General features: G+C 40.4%; 2 protein-coding genes across 4 annotated transcripts in view; one reads left to right on the forward strand and one right to left on the reverse strand.

The window, feature by feature from the left end:
• Nucleotides 1-19040, forward strand: part of prkacba (protein kinase, cAMP-dependent, catalytic, beta a) — a 271936-nt gene that overhangs the window by 165987 nt on the left and 86909 nt on the right. The window contains exon 2 of the mRNA XM_086046665.1: nucleotides 10048-10191. Coding sequence (XP_085902791.1) covers nucleotides 10095-10191 — 97 coding nt within the window. The 5' untranslated portion in view covers nucleotides 10048-10094. The remainder of the gene's footprint in view (nucleotides 1-10047; nucleotides 10192-19040) is intronic.
• ttll7 (tubulin tyrosine ligase-like family, member 7) overlaps nucleotides 14605-19040 on the reverse strand; it is a 73052-nt gene continuing 68616 nt past the window's right edge. For all 3 annotated transcript variants that reach the window (XM_086047770.1, XM_086047771.1, XM_086047769.1), the window contains 2 exons: nucleotides 16551-16655; nucleotides 14605-16305 (listed from right to left, as the gene is read on the reverse strand). In XM_086047770.1, the coding sequence (XP_085903896.1) occupies nucleotides 16573-16655 (83 nt within the window). In that variant the 3' untranslated portion in view covers nucleotides 14605-16305; nucleotides 16551-16572. The remainder of the gene's footprint in view (nucleotides 16306-16550; nucleotides 16656-19040) is intronic.

Consider the following 19040-nt stretch of genomic DNA (forward strand, 5'->3'; position numbering starts at 1 on the left):
GTTGCATACTAGATCTAACCAAACGTGATTCCTATGCTGTTACTGACTTCCCTAAAATTATTGGAGCAATACACGCTGTTTCTGTATATCAGTAATATACTGTATATGTGTCATGTAGCTCAACTAACTACCTTTTCGATTCAAATCAGAAACCCACTCTTGGTAGTAAATGTTAACAATGGACCTACTGTGCCAGTAAAATCAAACAACTGTTTTCCCATTTATTAATTAAATTAAAATAAATTAACTTCTGTCCTATGTTTTATATATGAAAAGTGTGGGCCAGGATGATGTAATTATGGAATATCGTATGTTTGTTTATATTTATATATGATTTTTCATTGAAATCAAACTAGAGATCTTTTCCCATTTGTGAAACCCAAAAACTGTCTTTAAATTCTCAGTCTTTCTTTCTGTCCGTCTTTCTCTCTCTCCCCTGCTCACTTTATTAAACTTGAGTAACATCAATAAATGTTTCGACAAGGCTTTGAAATCAAAATTTTGATGAATGAAGGAAAATTGGGCTGCAGCAGAAAGGGCACCTTGAGTACCACAAGGGGTTTATCTGTACACGTGCTTGCCTGTTGTCAAGAGCATGCACAACATGTTAGAGTGACCACACAATTAACACCCGCTATTTGGGATGTTAGCAAATCAGGCCCAAAATGAGAAGCAGGGGGCGTGCAAGGACAAATGAAAATCATTTTTGCCATTCACGAGCTAAAGAGACCAAGATCTGCTGGAACAGAAAGACTACTTCCCCCAAATCAATGGGAGCATAGAATTATCCGGAATGTCTTGGTCAGAGGAATTAAGGTTCAGCCCAACCTAATCAATTAACTGATTAGAAGGTATCATTTTAGTTTTGTCCATATATTGTCTGGTAATTCTACATAGTAGAGTGAGTTGACATCCTCTTTTCTTCCCCAGACATGAAAAGGTGTACGTCTATTATATATTGTAAATTTCAGTGAATAAATCCCCAGTGGTGAACTTCTTAAAAGGACCTATTTTGTGATCACCACAATGTGTGTGCGCGTGTGTTTTCTTTTTCTTTTTCTTTTTTTAATATGTATAGCCCACTCTGGTAGTTCAGTTGGCCATAAAAAATATTTTCAATCATTTATGGGCTGTACAATGAATGACAAATGAGGAAAATCACATGTAACTTTTATCAGGATATGAATAATATTCCTTATGGGGGAAATGATGGCTTACGATGTAATTAAATATCATTATTTATGAGGTCTTGGCATCGTATGGGGGCTGTATCAAGGCCAGTTTACCTACCATTGTCTAGCTCCTCCCAAGGGAATGTGGGAGAACTTGGCTGACATGGCTTTTGGCAGATGCAACCAGGTGGGCTATGTGTCAGTGCTACTTAAAAAGGACTTACAGCTGCCATAATAGACCACCTCGCTTTTAATCACCCACTGGGCTATTTTTAACAGCTTCAACCAATCTTTGAGGTGTTCACAAAGGCATGTTCTCCTAGATGTCACAAATCTCAAATTATAATGTGATGATTCAGAGCAAACATATGCATGCCCATCATTAGTTCTGTTTGAATGTAAAAAATTGGTTGAATGCGAAACGGAAGTTGAGAAGCTCATTCAAATGAAATTATTAAATGGGAGAGATAGTGATAATGACACTCCAATCATAGTGAAGTGGTTCTCTGGTCTCATTTGTATGCAGGCAGCATGGATTCCGTTCCTGCAGATAGTTTGAAAGTGAGTGTGAATGGTTGTCTCAGTCTGCTTGTGCCCTATGATTGACTGGCAACTAGTCCAAGGTTTACAGTAGTTTGCCTTTTGCCTACAGTCTCATGGGACGGGCTGCGGCTCATCTTAGACCTTGAACAATAAAGTGTTCTAGAAAATGGATGGATGGATTAGAGTGAAAGATATACAGCAGTGGTCCCCAACCTTTTTTGTGTCACGGACCGGTTTCGACCAGTACATGCTTTTCGTCGACTGGCAACCACCCGCTGACCGGGCAAGGGGGGGGAACAATAAAAATCGTCAGAGCTGGGCACTTGACCATTTTTTGCCTGTCCGTCCGGAACTGGGAACCTTTGCGGCCAAGTCCCTCTGTCCTTATTCATAAAAATGATCGTCCACCGACCCCGTCCGTCCTCGTCCTTTTAACGCGGTTCCGTCCTTACGTCCGCACCCACAAAAAAAATAAATAAAATAAATAAAAAGCGTCCATGCATGACACTGTGGGAAGGATGCTAATGGAAGAGGTTTGTTTAAAGCTCATTAGCTGGCTACTTTGCTATTCAAATCCGCTTGCCTTATGGGCACTTCTGGGTTAACAGCAAGGAATAATGGCAGAGAGTCCCCAAATCCAGGCGTGAAAAACTTGGTGCATCATTCCCAAGAAGAATAATGGCTGTACTAGCTCAAAAGGGTGCATCTACTTAATAAAATGTGCCAGGGTCTGAATACTTATGACAATATAATATTTCAGTTTTTCTTTTTTCACAAATTTGCAAACATTTCTACATTTCTGTTTTTTTCTGTCAAGATGGGGTGCTGAGTTTATATTAATGAGAATTCAAATTAACCTTTTTTGATTTTGGCAAATGGCTACAATGACACAAAAAGTGAAAACTTCCAAGGGGTCTGAATACATTCCGAACCCTCTGTAAATGAATCCCATGCGTAAAATGAAGTAGAGACAGACAACCATTCGCACTTACATTATCATTGTAAAATCCGGTTTATTTAAATAACAGTAGAATTAAATATATAAACCATGTAGCCTTTAAAAAATGAACAATTTGTAGGACCTGTTGGTAGCTGAGAAAACGTGTAGGTCAGAATGAGACTCATTACTGCATAAACGTAGGCCCATCATTCTTAGGTTCAGCACCTATACTTAGGCTGGATTTACACTGCATGGTTCAAGTGATACAATTCAATTTTATTGCTCTCAAGTGGCACAATTTGGATATGCATCGTGGCAGAAATAAATGCATGGAATCCTGTTTTGGATATCTAAGTGTAGTGTAAATGCAAATATCGGCTCTACTCCATTTGACGTCATTGAAATGCAGCCTTATCCACCTGATTAGTCCTATCCGTTGAAAAGGGGGAGTTTGCCTTGTTAAAACTGCTAGCAAGATTTGGATGTAGAATCACTTCACTAATGCCTCCCGCTCTCAGTCTTTGACCAAAGCCACGCCCCTCACCGACATGATCTGCACTGTACGTAGCGTGCACTGTAAACAAGCCAATATTCGACACGTCTGCTACAGTGGAAGCATGACTTATTCATTTTGGAGTGTTACTATAAAAATACATCTTATGGATTTGAAGTTTTATTTTTTTGGAATGTACAGTCAATGAAAAATCAGAAACAGGTGATGGACTTATCTGCAAACAGAACAGAAGTGTGACCTCCGAAAGGCATCTCCTACGTTTACCATTGATCTGTCCACATCCTTTTTAATTTTTTTTAATTGCTTCTTCACTCTGCTTCTGTTTGGTGGTCTTATGCTTAGTTGTTGGCAAGCAAAGGATGGGCATTTTTTTTTTCCGGCGTGTCTATTTCGCCACATGGTCCCAGCAAAGTGTGTGAGCAACATCGAACATTAAAAAATTAAAAGGAAAGTTCAAAGGGCAGTACTGTAGTGCATGGCTAAACCATCACATTCATGGAGACAAGATAGCAGATGCAACAATGGGGACATGATTTACCCCAAGATAATGAGAACACATTTATTTTATTTCAAAAGTGAGTGTTAAACTAGCCCTTTGCATTAATCAGTACTTAAGAAGTAGCTTTCAGTTTTCATAAAGTTTAGTGGCCCCTAATCTAAATGAATCTCGCGATTATCAAAGGACTGGACTCGTAGCTATCAGTGTAACCAGATCCACATCAAAATGTAAGGGTTCATTGTTAGCTCCCCACCAAATTTAATAGAAAAGGGATAAATACTTTTAACAGCACCCTGTTGGTTTAAGAAGAGATTTATTCTTGCAAAAGTGAGTGAAGAGGCCTAGTGTCTCGGGCTCCCAGGCAGCATTAGAACCATTTGTCCATGCCAAAGTGATGGAGACCAAAAAAAAAGATGATTCCTTCTGACAAGTGCAGTGCTTCAAACCACCTATTTCTGTCCGTCCCTCCCACAGTGTGTGTTTCTTAGTTTGACTGACACCGTCAACCAACACACCACTGCACAAAATGACACCTGGCAGACGTCTTCTAGCTGGCATCAAAATCATAATCCTGTCACCTTGAGGGAAGTGGATGCAGTGTGAACGTTGCCATAGCAGCAGCTAACATTTGGCATGGTGGACTAGCATTTTTTTTTTTTATTCCTTTCCAGCACCTCGTTGAGAATCACCCCAGGCTTTAGATGCTCTGCAAGAGTCGGACATATTGTTCACATGTGCCATGCAAGTATTTGTTCACATACCACATTGAAGGCGTTTTACAGCGTTAAAAAGTGTTCAAAAATGGCGTCGGCCGTCTGTAACAATTGATCACTCTGACTGGCTGCTAGCTAGCGAATCAGTGCATGAGATTAGAAGTAGACTGGTACACAAAAGCAAAGCAAGGGCAAAGAAAATGGCATAATCTAGTCAAGCTCAGCAAAAGATAGCTTCTAGACATGTTCCTGCTTGATCATGAGTATGATGGCCATTGTTCTGGATATGATGGATGATTTATATGGCCACCCCACTGAAAAATGTAATAATGCATCAGTTTTATATAGCGCTCTTCTGGACACTCAAAGACGCTTCACAGTGGCTACATTATTCATGCGCTCACACATTCATACAAATTTCTGGCTATGCCCCTATTTATGTCGAAATATTCGAAAAGCTCGACACCACAGGTGTCACACTTAAGGCCTGAGGCCCAGGTTGGGCTCACCACATCCTATTTTGTCGCCCAGTAAAGCAAATCAAATGTTTACATTTCACTAACGCACTAAATGGATTTCTTCTTTTCATTTTTTGTCGAAAGTCTGTACGAAATCGTAATTGGTTTTTCAATTTATACAAATAATACAAGCATATGTCACCTAATTATACACACTCATACATACTAATACTTTACCTCTCTGAGTGTCAAAATGGAATGCATATATAATCTTTTAAAGGTATGTATTGTATTGGGCTTGAGGAAACGAAAACTCTAAATCTGATTTCCTTGGAGTGTGCTCACATTTTCTCTTTGCGTCTTTCACTCAATTTGTATTTCCCTTTAATTGTGAATCTATTCACAAGGGCAAAAACATAATAGAGAAAATGATCGGGGTTAATTAGCCCTCACCTTTCATTAGAAAAAAGCACAGTTCATGTTCAAAGCCACTTTCCCTTTTTTCTTGTCTTTTGGTTTTCATCGTCATGGGGGTTTGTAGTTTTTAGATCATGTGGAACAGTTGTGTCCTCCCTCACAAGGACTATGAAATGATTGCACACCTCAAATTCAAAATGTTTCTTCTCTGCCTTGTGCACAATCTACATCCAATAATGATATTATCATTTTACAATGTCTGGCAAGTAGACTTGGACCTGCAAACTCTGAAAACTGAGTTGAATGAGACAGAATACAAGAGAAATATGGAGGAAAAAAATGCTTTTGCAAAAGTGCTTAGGAGCTCTCCACCATGGCCAAACATTTGTTTGAGTTTTAGTAAGCGTGGCAGTAACATCTAATGTCTTCTGTGGGGTGAACATTACATAATTGTGTTTAATTGTATAATTTTACATAAGTTTGATGCTGACGAAAAAGAAAAAAAAGATACTGAATCTGCTATCCAAAATATAATCAGTCACGAACGCGTACGATTGGGTTCATGGAAGGCATTCTCCAAGTAACCCACTTCACGGCTCTGTGACCTCCCTGGCCAACTGTATATAATCCGCCCATGGAGCTTCAACCTTCTGCATTGGATTCCAGCAAATCAGTTTGTGCACCTCTCACTCGCCTATTTTAAAGTGAACGAGAGGAGACACTTCATCTAATGTTAGGACTTCCTTCTTGTTCATTAAAATTTGTCATAGCAAGTTTACATTTATTTCTGAGAATTGTTTTTAGTTTTTTTTTAATTATTACCTTTTGCTCCTAAATCACTATTTGATTCATACTAGTGGTTCTACTTTATTCTCATAAAATGTCGGCGGCTGCAATTACGTTTTTTTTCAAATATTGTTATTTCTGTTTAGTAGTTCTTGAGTTGGGCGACACGGTGGTCGACTGGTTAGCACGTCCGCCTCACAGTTCAGAGGTCGTGGGTTCGATCCCGGCTCCGGCCTCCCTGTGTGGAGTTTGTATGTTCTCCCCGTGCCTGCGTGGGTTTTCTCCGGGTACTCCGGTTTACTCCCACATTCCAAAAACATGCATGGTAAATTGATTGGACACTCTAAATTGCCCCTAGGTGTGATTGTGAGTGCAGATGTTTGTCTCTGTGTGCCCTGCGATTGGCTGGCAACCAATTCAGGGTGTCCCCCGCCTACTGCCCGAAGACAGCTGGGATAGGCTCCAGCACGCCCCGCGACCCTTGTGAGGATAAGCGGTGTCAATAATGGATGGATGGATAGTTCTTGAGTTGTGTCAACAATTATAGACTCTAAAATAGCTGTTTTAAAAACAATAACATTTTGGGTCAAAAATGGACCAATCCACAAATTAGGTCAATTCGACCCACCTTCTTGCGTTGTTTTGTACAAAACAGCTCAGTTTTTGGTGTTGTTTTATAAAAAAAAATTTTTTTTAAATATAAAGTTGGGTCAAATTGACCCAAGCAGTGGATCAGTCCTTTTTTGACCCCAATTTGTTATTTTTAGCCCAACTTTTTTCGAATTTACATTCAAACTGACATTAAAAAAAAAACAGCCGCTGTTAAAAAAATAACAATAATAATAAACAACTATTACATGAATACCTCACTGACATTAACTGGTGCAGGTTTACCTTTCTTCATGGCTCACACACGAAGCTATAATAGATTTTTTTTTTAATCCAGTCAACATCCTGCACTGAAGGTTAATGCAAGAATTGTATATAAAAGCTAAGTATTGTGAGATAAATCCACATGAAGATGTAATTGACTGTGTAGACAAGCTGCAAGTATTCACCTCCACCACTCTCCAAACAAACATTGACCTTATTTTGTCATTGTCATTCGTTCCTCCTTCAGTGTTTGCCAAGCGTGGTGACAACTCCTATTGGAAAAGCGCTAGTGTGACGTAGCCGTTGGCATCAGGTTCAAGGATGAGGCTGTGCAAGGATCGAGATGCAAATACACCGCAGTCTGAGAGGCCAATTATTTCTCGTCTCAAAGGCTGCAAGAATGCTCGTCTAATTATGGAGGAGCCCGCTTGTTCGGCAGGCTGAAAAGCTGCAGCTACTTGAAAACAATTTGCTCCTGTTGAGTACCTAGAGTAATTAACAGCGGCCTTAGTATTGAGAGAAAGTTTGTTTTTTGAAGTCATTCAGTTGCATGTCGTGAGCTACTTTGATTTATCACCTCAACTACAAAAGTGTTTGCAGCCGCCACAAAATGAGCTGATCTGTTGCTGAAGGAAACTTCGAGGGACCTTGAGTGGCTCATCTTCCCTTCGGTGCATCTTTAAAATGTCAGCCTCAAAACAACCTGCTTCCTCAAACATAATGGCAGCAAGATAACAGCTATATTTACTTAAGTGTTTTAATGCATTACCACACTGCCAATGAAACACAAACACCGATTTGCCTAAATACACAATGCACTCAGCCAACATGCACATTTACTCACAAAAAAAAAAAAGCATGTGACGCGCAGAAAATCTCATCTCAACACTTAATCTTAGCTTGTCAGGCTTCCATATAATGAATGCATTCAGTCTGAGTTGGAGACGTATCATGGATGAAATCAATCAGCAATCAAAGAAGTAGAATTTACGACAAATATCGCATTGACTGTGACTGCAGATATGAATAGTTTAAACTCCTCCTCTGCCGAGAGGAAACTCTTTTGTGATACGTTTTGCCTTCTCGTGCCTTGACTAAGCCTGGACATCTAAAGCAGAGAGGTCATCAACACTACTGACCTGTGTCCGCCTTATTGTTGCTGGGTAATGGTTGGGGCGAACTGGCGCTCGGCCGCCATAACAAAGACAGTCAGATAGCCAAATTGAAGGGAGAAAAAAGAAGGGATTGCGGTCATATGGGAGAAAAAGCTTCCAGCTTTGAGGGGTTCACTAGGTCATCGTGTTTAAATTCCGCATGGTTTTTGATGAGGAATGAGGTCATAACATCAAGATGACTGCCTCCAGACTAAGCTGTGGTTTTTCTTCAACGTGTATTTAACCTCCTCTGTGTTAGAGCACAAACCAGATCGGCCACAGGTTGCTCCCTGGGATTCATCACAGTTAAAGTGAAAATGGGGGATGAGTCGTCAATGAGACGTACGACAAGTTGGTATAGCAACAGCCCAGCAAGTGAAATCAAAAAATGTGTGTATGTGTGTGTGTATCTATCTATCTATCTATTTATCTATCCATCTCTATCTCTATCTCTATCTCTATCTCTCTATCTCTCTATCTCTCTCTCTCTCTCTTTCTCTCTCTCTAAATATATACACCGTATTTTCCGGGCTATAAGCCACACCGTTATATAAGTTGCACCCACTCTATTTTTAGAATATTTTGGAAAAAAAACTTAAATAAGCCGCACTTTTATATAAGCCGCACCTATCTATGTTGAAAACTTTTATATTTACTGCATTTACGGAACGATTATGAACTGTAAATGTACATGTATGTACCTGAGCAGATTCTTTCCTAACAGTGCCTTTTAACACTGCAGCAACGTTGCTGATTAAAACAAGAGAACCAAGGGAAAATAAACAGTACTTATCTTCATTTCACTGCCGACTGCCGCTCCAGTTTGTCAGCTAATGTCCACCAGACTGCACCATCTATTGTTCTACCACATTCAACATATGCACCTGTCTTGTTTTATGTTAATAAAGTCAGCCAATCTAACACACGACGTGCTAAATCAACAATAGCATTTGACATCGAAACTACAGAACAGACGTAACATCAGCCAATCGCATTCATGTGCACTTCACGGACCTCTAGGAGAACATAGAATCAAAGCGTTACGGCACCTAATGCAATAACCTAGTGCATGGCGCCCTCTCCTGTTGAACTCCTCCACCTGCAGTCACATCCAGTCAATGGGAAATGTAATGTTTTGAATTGTACTATCATTCCGGTTAGAGCGCCCCGAGCGGTGGAAGAAAAATCCACAGAATAGCCGCACCGGACTATAAGCCGCATGGCTCAAAATCTAGGAAAAAAAGTCGCGGCTTATAGTCCGGAAAATATAGAATAAATAAATATATATATATATATATATATATATATATATATATATATATATATATATATATATATATATATATATATATATATACATGCTGAGCTCTGTAAATAACACTGGTTAACACAAAGAAGCTTATCATAGCAATACATTAATACTAATACTATGTAAATATGCCCCTTAGTGGCTATGAACAGTGTTTGGAAGACACCAGTCTGATTGGATAGAGTATGTGTTGTTCTTCGTGATCTCATCCTTTGTTGTTGCAGAAGTCCAATATTTCTGTTGTGGAGTAAAGATTTTTTTGCCAGTCAAAAATGCTTACTCCACATTGGCAGTTCCATTCTTCCGTCCCCTTCAAATTAGAGTTTGATAACATTATACTGTAACTCAGCCTGCTGGTGGTGCAAAAAAAAAAACAGATCAGATCAGTGATTCCTTTGCAAATTATTTGAATACAAGTTATTATTACCTCCAGACCAGTGGTTGTGATTCACATACAGACAGACAACATATGATTTCTGTGAGACAGTTATGATCGAGTCGTTGAACTATGTCTGGCAAGTGTTTGTGACCTAACCAGGGAAAGGAACCCAAGCATTTGATTGTTGTATCTTCCTGATATAAAAGCATTTTTGTGCTTCCGTCCTTACTGATGCTCAGCGGTAGAATAACTGGCAGAATGAGTCACTGAGTTCTCCTCCTGTCTGCTAGGCTGCCCGGAGGGGTTGTATTGATAATATCCCAGCCTTCGAGGCTCAATGCATCCCCTGGGGCTCTCAGCACCAAATGGAAGAAGAAGGGTCCCCGGACAGTCTTTTTGCTCCATAGCCCCACTGCACAGAAGAAAGGAAGCAGGTACACACACCCATCATATTCCACACACCTCATTCATTCTCATTACGAGTCCCACCACCCTCACTTGCTGCTCCAGAGCAATGATCACAGGGTGAAGGGATGGACAGTCAGGTTGTCTCATATCACATGTGATATGATAATCCTGCCGGCGCAGTCGAAGCTCAGCTCTCACACCCAAACTTGTTAGGTGGGCAGATGGAAGCGAAAGTGACTTCCTGTCGTGCGGTCCCTCACATTGATACCTTTACTGCTCGCCTTCATTTGTCACACGTGCGCACACGCGCGCGCAGTGAATGACAAGCATATGCAGAGCTGTGCTCAACCCCCTGCGGCTGGTGCAGTGTTAGTGTGTCAAGACCAAGGTCATTGTTTGAAAGTGATGAAGTTAAGTCTGATCCTTGAAGATGGGGGTCAAAAACACCATAAAAGTTAGTCAAGTGAGTTCATGGGTGGAAGGTCACTGCTTTTAATGTAAGTGTGTGTGTTTACAACGTCTAGAGAGAGTGAACAAATCAACAATTATTTTTTAAAGTCCGTAGTCTCATTATTTTAGTATGGTTTTTTTTTTCAAAGAAAAATAATCCTGATCATGACATTGACATGAACATTTAAGACTAATTTAATCTACACTGAGTGAATGAGTGTCTTAGTCACAGTTCAGGGTAAAATTCATTGTAAAGTATGGCAGTACCTTGAGATATGAGTGACCTGATTTTAACAGATGATTATTTGCTTTGATGTGTGCAAAAACATGAGATATTGCGCTATATGGTAATCATCTCACCTCATATTATACCATTGGTGTCATGCTGTTGTAAACCTTCAAGCAACTGTTGCATGAACGCAAACGGTGGAGCAACAAATGTAGATATGAGTCACAGACATTTATTCTTTATCCTCTGCGAAGAACTCCTGATATTACCTGTACTGTTGCATACTGAGCTTAGTTGTTATGTGTTCATGACATTCATGTACATAAATGCAGAACTTGAATGTTGTACATAACAGGGACACACCCAATAGATGATAAAGTGACTCAAAGTCCTATTATCAAGGGAAAAAGTTACAAGAATTAAGTGGTAGTGTGCTTTTTTTCCAATGGTAGCATATTTTTTTTCTGCGTGGCCCCAATATGCCTCTTTTAATGTAAGATATTATGATTATACACAAATAAATGATAAATAGTATACTCATTTTCTGCCAGAAGATCCCATTGTTTGTTCTGTTTGCATTTCTCCACATACCGGTGTATTAAACAACCATTCCGTAATTACGGTTGGATCTTATAAATATTTAAATTGAATATTAACATCCAAACAAAAGCAGCAATCACTTGAATATTTTACATAAATCCTTGCATACATTTGCAAGGGTCGTTGCTTGAATGCATATGGTAGCAAAGCGGTCTTGGTAAATAACCTGAGCTCCTGACTGGGAGAGTCTTGTGGCTCCTCAGCGTGCAAGTGTTTATGTGTTGGTTTTTGTGTCAGTACGAGGCGGGACGCCCGCTGAGAGCAAAGATGCTGTAAAACAGGCAACTCATATAATTGTACTACAGCGGGTGTCACTGAACGTGTCCCTTGGTGAATGCACATAAGGCACACAAATGTCAGCGCAGCCAAGCAGCAGGTTATGTGGGGCCTTAAAAAATACTAACTAGAATAGCACTCAGTGGAGCGCAAACCTGTGCCAAGATTGAACTCAATTCAACAAAAGTAAAATTCAAAAATAAATAAATAAAAATGCTTGGAGTGCAATGTGCTTGTCAGATTGCGTTGTGGCGGGCAGCAGTCATTGCAACCAGCAGCATGTGCTTTGACAAGAATGATGCAGTATATCGCAATGCTTTTTTTTTGTTAGCTTCCATCCATACAGTCAAAAGGCAAAAAGAATAAATCAATTTCTCTTGCAGAAGTGGGTGGAAAAAATGGAGCTGGGACTTTTGGGGGGGGTTGTCTGTCCATGTCGTGCTCTGTATTTTGGTTGATTACATCAGTACAGGTTTAATTTTCCCGTGTTGTGATTTAGTTTGGTTTGTTACCCTCTGACTTCCTTGTCTGTTAATTCTGTCTTTATAGCCACCTGTTCTTGACAGTTTGTGTGTATTTAGTTTTTCATTTTCTTGAATCAGTCTCGGTTCATTTTCTTATGTCTCATCTCCTGTTGCCTGTCATCTGCAGTAGGGGGATCTCCCCGTTTTTGAGTATTTGATCACTTTGTAACCTGGTTTTTTATTACTGTTAGTTTAAATTTAGTAATTTATTTTATCTTGCTACCCGGTACCATTGTTTACTTTTTGTTTTTCCTCAATACCTTATAGATTGCTGTAAACTCCTGCCTTTGTTGCCTGTTTTCCTGCATTTGGGTCCGCCTGTTTTTTTTAATTTTTTATTTATTTATTTTTTTTTTTATGCACTTCACCTTAATGCCCCATGGCATGAAATGTGGCAGCCCATATACAAGCAGGCCTCTTTATATTTCTGGGGCAAAACCCTAGTATGTAACGATAAGAGTAACTCCATATGGCGTATTTGTGTATGTTAGCTTGCTACATGTTACCAAAACGGGAAAAAAATAGAGAGGTCAGGACTTTAGCATATGCTAACGCAAGTGTTGCCATCATGAACCTAGTGGTGAAAATAGAAAACTTCCTTCAAAAATCAGTAAAAAAAAAAAAAATGTGGATAAACAGTTCAGATAATGGCTGCATGGTATTGGCATTTTCTGATCCAAGAAGAATGGCATTAGGAAGCGTAGATGAATAAGACCGTTGCATTCTGGCTGGGGGGTGATATTCCGTTCGGCGTTATTCCGCGACATTCCACTACATGGAAAATAAAGTTTGAATAGGACTCGACCATTTGGCTTCATGGTGGAAAATTACAATGGTTGACTCTACTATTTCAATTGTTGGGTCAGGGGAATGTCGCCTTGATGACTAAAATAGCAAAAATCAATGAAAAATATTTACTGGAATAGGTTCTTCCGCTACACCGATTCCCAGCCAGGGTGCCATTGCACACCAGTGTGCTGTAAGAGATCATCATCAGAGATGCAGCGGGAAATTATCCAATTTCATTTAATCTGTCTGAAAATGATTGAATTACGAATACAGTATATGTTTTTTAATCTGTACAATGTCATGAAATTTACTCTCTTTGTGTAAATTTACTAACTAACTAACAAACAGCGATTGAACCAATCCACCATCTCATTCGGCAGTTGGCCTCCTCTCCTCCTAAAAAATGAGAGAGACAATTTTTGGAGTCCAACCATCTGTGACTTGGTTGGAGCAGGAGTCTGTGTGCATGCTTCCTAACCTTATCTGAACCATTCACCTCTCACACAGCTCCCAAGCCGGAGAGATCAGTTTAGGCCCCTAAAACTGGGTCATGGGGGTCTTGGTTGAAAAAATACTCGGTGGCGGGATGAAAAAAAAAAAAAAAAGAAATGTAGATAAAGCGGTTGTGCTTTGTGGCTCAGGAGAGTGAGGAGTGGAAAGGTCAGGACATAACAGCACAGCACCGCTGCTGGGGGACATATTTTTTGGACAGCATGCCAGGCTCATAGAGCCAGACTGTCAGTCTCTGATCTGCATGGGTCGAGGCCAAGGTGGGGGCTGGAGAACCTCAAGGTCGTGGCCTGCACCTCTTCTGCTGACAGGAAGTGGGAAGGGGGGGAGCGGAAGGGCGGGTTGGTCAGACGAACTAGATGCTTTTCTACCATGTGGGATTGTGCTAATACAGATTCATATATAAGTGTGCATCTATTGTCTATTTAATAGGGAACTGGTAATTGGTGTCAAGGAAGTATGTTGAAGTGATACATCTCAACTGTTCTAAGATGTCTGTATGTTGGGAAGGAGTTGAGCCTGGGTCGTTAACGGATGTTACAGAGCGCCTTTGCTGTGTGTTTTTGCCCTGCTTAGTGGCTATCAAAAAGCTTGAGCTAAGAAACAAGGTCAGTCTTGTCATTGCGTGACAATTGCAGTTTTTACAGGTTGCAAAGCGATGACATACACATAAAAAATGTCATCTGTACAATCTATGTAAGAAAATCATAACGTTTTGGTGGATTGATTGATTGATATTGTATTGAAAATGTATGGATGGTTTGCAGTGGTGTAGAATTGCTATTTAGCTGCTTCAGAGGGAACAATATTAATTATGTAAGTCATAATATTTCAAGGAAAAATTAGAATGTAAAAACATATAAAATTAAGTTGTGAATATTGTATCAAATAAATTTTCATGTCTTGAGAATAGGGATACTTTTTAAGCCATAATATTACCAGAATAGAGTTAATCATTCTTTGTCAAATCTCAACATTAATGCATACCCAATGTATTCATTGGGTAATATAAATCATGTAAGGTAGGTAAAAATGCTTGACAATCACACAAACCCAACAAATTGAGCAAACTCAATTTAATTCTGTTTTTCTTCAGTATATTATTGTGGCTGTACAGTAGTTTGCAATGTTGTGGAACTACACTGAAACATGCAGAGAGACATTTCCTATCATTTGGTTACCTTAGCAAAACCCTTTCTTGATGAAACTCATCAGAATGATATTTTTGGACTCCAGGAGATGATAATACATCACTGAGGCAGTTGTTTTGTTGAAAATTTTTATTGCTCCGTAGCTTTTTAAAAATCCCATTCCTCAATTGAAAAAGTTGCCTTTAAAATAACAGATATGTAGAATTCAGGAAAAAAAAATCATGATTTGGCATTGTAAACTGATGTTTAAGGGGGGGTTATATTTTACCATTTGAAACAAATTTGCTACTCTATAGTTTTTGGCACACCAAATTAGTCTTGACATTATAACATCTGATGCGTTTGTGCACAGGACCACTAAACTACTTAACATATAACACCACTCCTCTCCCAAACAACTCATCTTTTTTTTTAACTCTACTTCACTGTCCTTCACAAGTCCTATAGTGGTTTGTGAAATATTAACCTTAACACAAATGCAGTAGATGAGCTTTTTACTTGCACATCCATGCTATCAGTGTTTGGGCTGAGGGTCGCAATCATTCAGTCAATCATTCACAAACAATCTAGACGTGATAGAAAAACACACTCTAGATTTGATCATATTCAGCTGTACTCACTAATGACATTTTAAAGGGAGGTGTCCAAACAACCAAACACAACTTTAAGTCCAGTGCCAATGTCTGTCTCACAGGCAAAAAAAAAAAAAAAACAGGCATGCATACACTTCTGCGATGTGCAGCCATTAGCAATGTTCTCTGCAAAGTGGATGATTGGAACTAAGTGCTCTTGCAAGATGTTGTTTAGCTCGTCATGTTCTCTACACGCTTACATTCTAAAATGTGTTTAAAAAAATCTGCACTTGATATCCCACAAGTAAGATGTGAAACATTTGTTGTTGAATGCAGGGGTCACTTGTGTAAACTAGGTCATAAATTATTATAAACATAAATACTCTGACAGCACTTATAAAATAAGTTACATTTCTTGAGAATACGGAAAGAAAACATTTAAAACAGCCAGCAAAAATAAGCTTTGTGGTTATCATTCCGTAGCTGAATTCTGCGTCAGCGTTCGCTGCATTCATGGAACATCTGACAAAATAAATAAGTAGATAAATAAATAAAATCCTTGCATTGGTAAATATTTGTTTTTCTTTTCTTTTACAGTACCATGAGTTGGAGATGGACAGTGAGTTGTTAAAATAGAGCAATTACAATGTGAGCGGAGGGACAAGTCCACTGTCTTCTGTTATCGGGGGTGAAGGCAAAGTTAAGGGGGTTCTGATGGCAGTGCCAACGTTCAACGAAGCGTTGGCTGTCCCAAATCCCCTGGCTTTTGTTGGTCTGACTCAGGGTGATAGGCCACGGTGAAGTGTCCCATCAGGTGTCCAGAGCTGTTAAAAGTTAAGAACCTTTCTGGGAGTTTGTCCGGAAGAACGTCAGAGGAAGCAGACTGAGGTTTCTGAAACCCGCATTGTCACGATGACCTCAGAAAGGTCCCATTCTGGCGGCAAAAAGGCTGCGTGAGCGCGGCGCGGCTGAGGAGATGCGGCCAAAGCTGGACGAAGGCCACTTCATGATGAACTGGGAGGTCACTGGCAGGAGATACCTGGACAGACGGAGGGATGGAGGGATAAGGGTGGAGGACATGAACATAATGAGAGGATTAGCGATACGTGGAGTCGCGCTTTAGAGGTCACGATGCTCAGCACTGACATCCAACCTAGTATCATTACAAAACTCAATCATCTACTTCTACACCATTGTGCTTTACGTGCATTTGAAATTATACTGAGAGAGCAATTCTAACTTGCACGCTTAATTTCCGACAGATCATGAACGGGAAATCCTCACCTATCGTTCCGCGGCACAGACGTCAGTACCTTTCTAAGACTTTTCTATGACACCTTCCAGCGAGACAGAGCAGTGAGGCAGCTCCTGCTAACAGCGTTCCAGTACCTGAGAATGAGACCAGCGTCAGGTTGAGATAAGAGTCAGGAGGGCCTGAACCTTCCCGCCATCCTCCTCAGTTACTGGAAATGAGTCAGATATGGTTGTCAAAGCAATGTCAGATGAGATGATTAAATCCCGGCTACGGTTCGCTGAAGGTTATTCAAAATGTCAGGGTAGTCAGACAACATGAGACAGTGGCGAGGTGGAATTCTTCCACACGGATCATTTGGAAGAATGCCTCACATTTGATATCTCGCTTGATATCTTTGACATATTGCATCATCCACAACCAAAGTAGCTAAAACCTCATATACAACATAACAAAATACAACGGTCAATAGAAAGAGTCCCAGTGGAGAAGTTTCAATGTGTCAGGCTAATCAAAGGGGAGCCATTTAAGATTGTGTGGTGAAGAATTATCTTCTTTTAAGCTGGTGCAGAGAGAGAGAGAGAGAGAGAGAGAACAATTTTCTCTGACAGCTCTCTTTCTTTGGCAAATAGCTTTCAGACAAATTAGCTGGACAGCTTCTTCTAATGTCGACCAGGAAAAAAAGAAAGTATGTCGCTGAGGGCGTTCACCGCAGCCTCAGACCCGAGAGAGTTAGGATGGATTCAAATTAACTTCACTTAGTCCATCAAGTGTCCTTGAAACGGCTTCAAGTGGGCCGTAGGTATCCCTTCAGCACATCCTCCACTATGATTGGACTCCGTGAACAGCTCAGTGTAGTTCTTCATAGAAACAACGAAAAAAAAGTATGTTTTGTACATTTGTGTTTTTCTGATTTATCATACCGTAAACTGCCTGCTCACGGTTGCTGGAATTATTAATTCCACTGAAATCTAAGATGGGCATGAATAAGCACCAAGAAAAAAAAATTTTTTTTTTTTTTTTTTTTTGTTAGTCAAATGTGGGCAAGCGTGTGTTCAGTGCTCCTCGTCTCCTCTCATATTCACTTTGAGCTTATTCTGCCCATAGAAAGAATGACAGTAGTGGTAGTCGTGCATATCTGACATCCATGCAGCCCTCTGTCACTGCTGGGTACATTTAATTGGAGCCTCATTCGTCATCTTCCAGGTCCATCCTCACTTTGATCACGAAGGAGATCTTGGTAACGACGCTCTGCTTTCTTGAAAGCCGGGGGGAGGCTTGCTCATGCACTTCTGGTTTCATCTATCAGCTGAGACAGAAATCTACTCTGCAGCTCCATTTCTTACATTCACATTTAAACAGTAAGAACTGACAGGCCTTCCATGCCACTCCACGCAACTGCCACGCTGAATTAAGAGACCCAACAAACGGATTTACCGTCATGAAGGATAAAGGGGGGGGGGGGGGGGGGGCTGCTATGATAGCTGACGCAATCATAGTCCAAGTGGTACAAAGCAGCTTGAAGGTTATCTGCGTCCCATATTCGACTCGACACCCCAATTAACCCTAATTACTTCTCAGACAGATGAAGGTTCACGGAATCGAAAACTTTTGTCACCATGGTAAAAATAACGTCTTTGGGGTAGAGGCATATAATTTTGGGCTTGACAAGGAAGTCATTAGTGGGTCCATTTGGCTCGTCCCTCTTATCTGCCCACACGGGCTGAAGGACTTTTTCTGAGGCTCACAAGCCTGTTGACACACCTGTTCAGGGTACTCTGCAGGGAAGGATGCTTGAATGAGGAGGCAGGTGTGGTCAACAACAGACAACCTAAAGACCCCAGCAACAGAATCACATGGCTGTGTGCCAACAATTGGCTTGTATGTTTCTTGGTGTGTGTGTGCGCACGTGCGCGAGTATACACCAGAGATGATTTGTAGATGCTCAACATACTCGCAGATTTTAATGTGAAGTAGTCCGAGAGTGGGGTCGGCAAAAAGCGTTCTTCCCTTCAAGTGTTGGTGCGCAAATTCAAAGAGTAATCAACTTATTAGCCGATCAGGACAGATCGCTAAGCTCTATTTATACTACAGGTGTCTTGCAAGTGACAAGTTCCCATTTAGATTCTTTGACTCTTTGGGCCCTATTTTTGTAGACAGGCACACGGGCGCTGGGCATAAAAACTCATTTTCAACCGGGGAAAGTCTCGTTTACCATGTTTGGGAATTTGGCAGACTGCACTACGCCTCACTGGGTGTTCCAGCGGGCCGAGGGCATTTTCTATTACATGCCCTGGGCATACATGACAATTTGGTGACACACAGTAGACTAAACTTTAGACCTGGTGGTCTAAGTGGTGGCGCAGGTGGTGTAATGCGATTTTAGTGGAGTCAATCGAGGTGCAGGCAGACTACACTGATATGTGTGGTGGACGTCATTGTATTTTATTCATAAATATGACATCAGCATGCATCGAACCCTGTGAATCATTGTACAAATCAATTCATTGCAAGCATTATGG

The sequence above is a fragment of the Filicampus tigris genome, chromosome 12 (genome assembly GCF_054856515.1).
Source record: "Filicampus tigris isolate MCC_2025a chromosome 12, RoL_Ftig_1.0, whole genome shotgun sequence".
Taxonomy (NCBI): Eukaryota; Metazoa; Chordata; class Actinopteri; order Syngnathiformes; family Syngnathidae; genus Filicampus; species Filicampus tigris.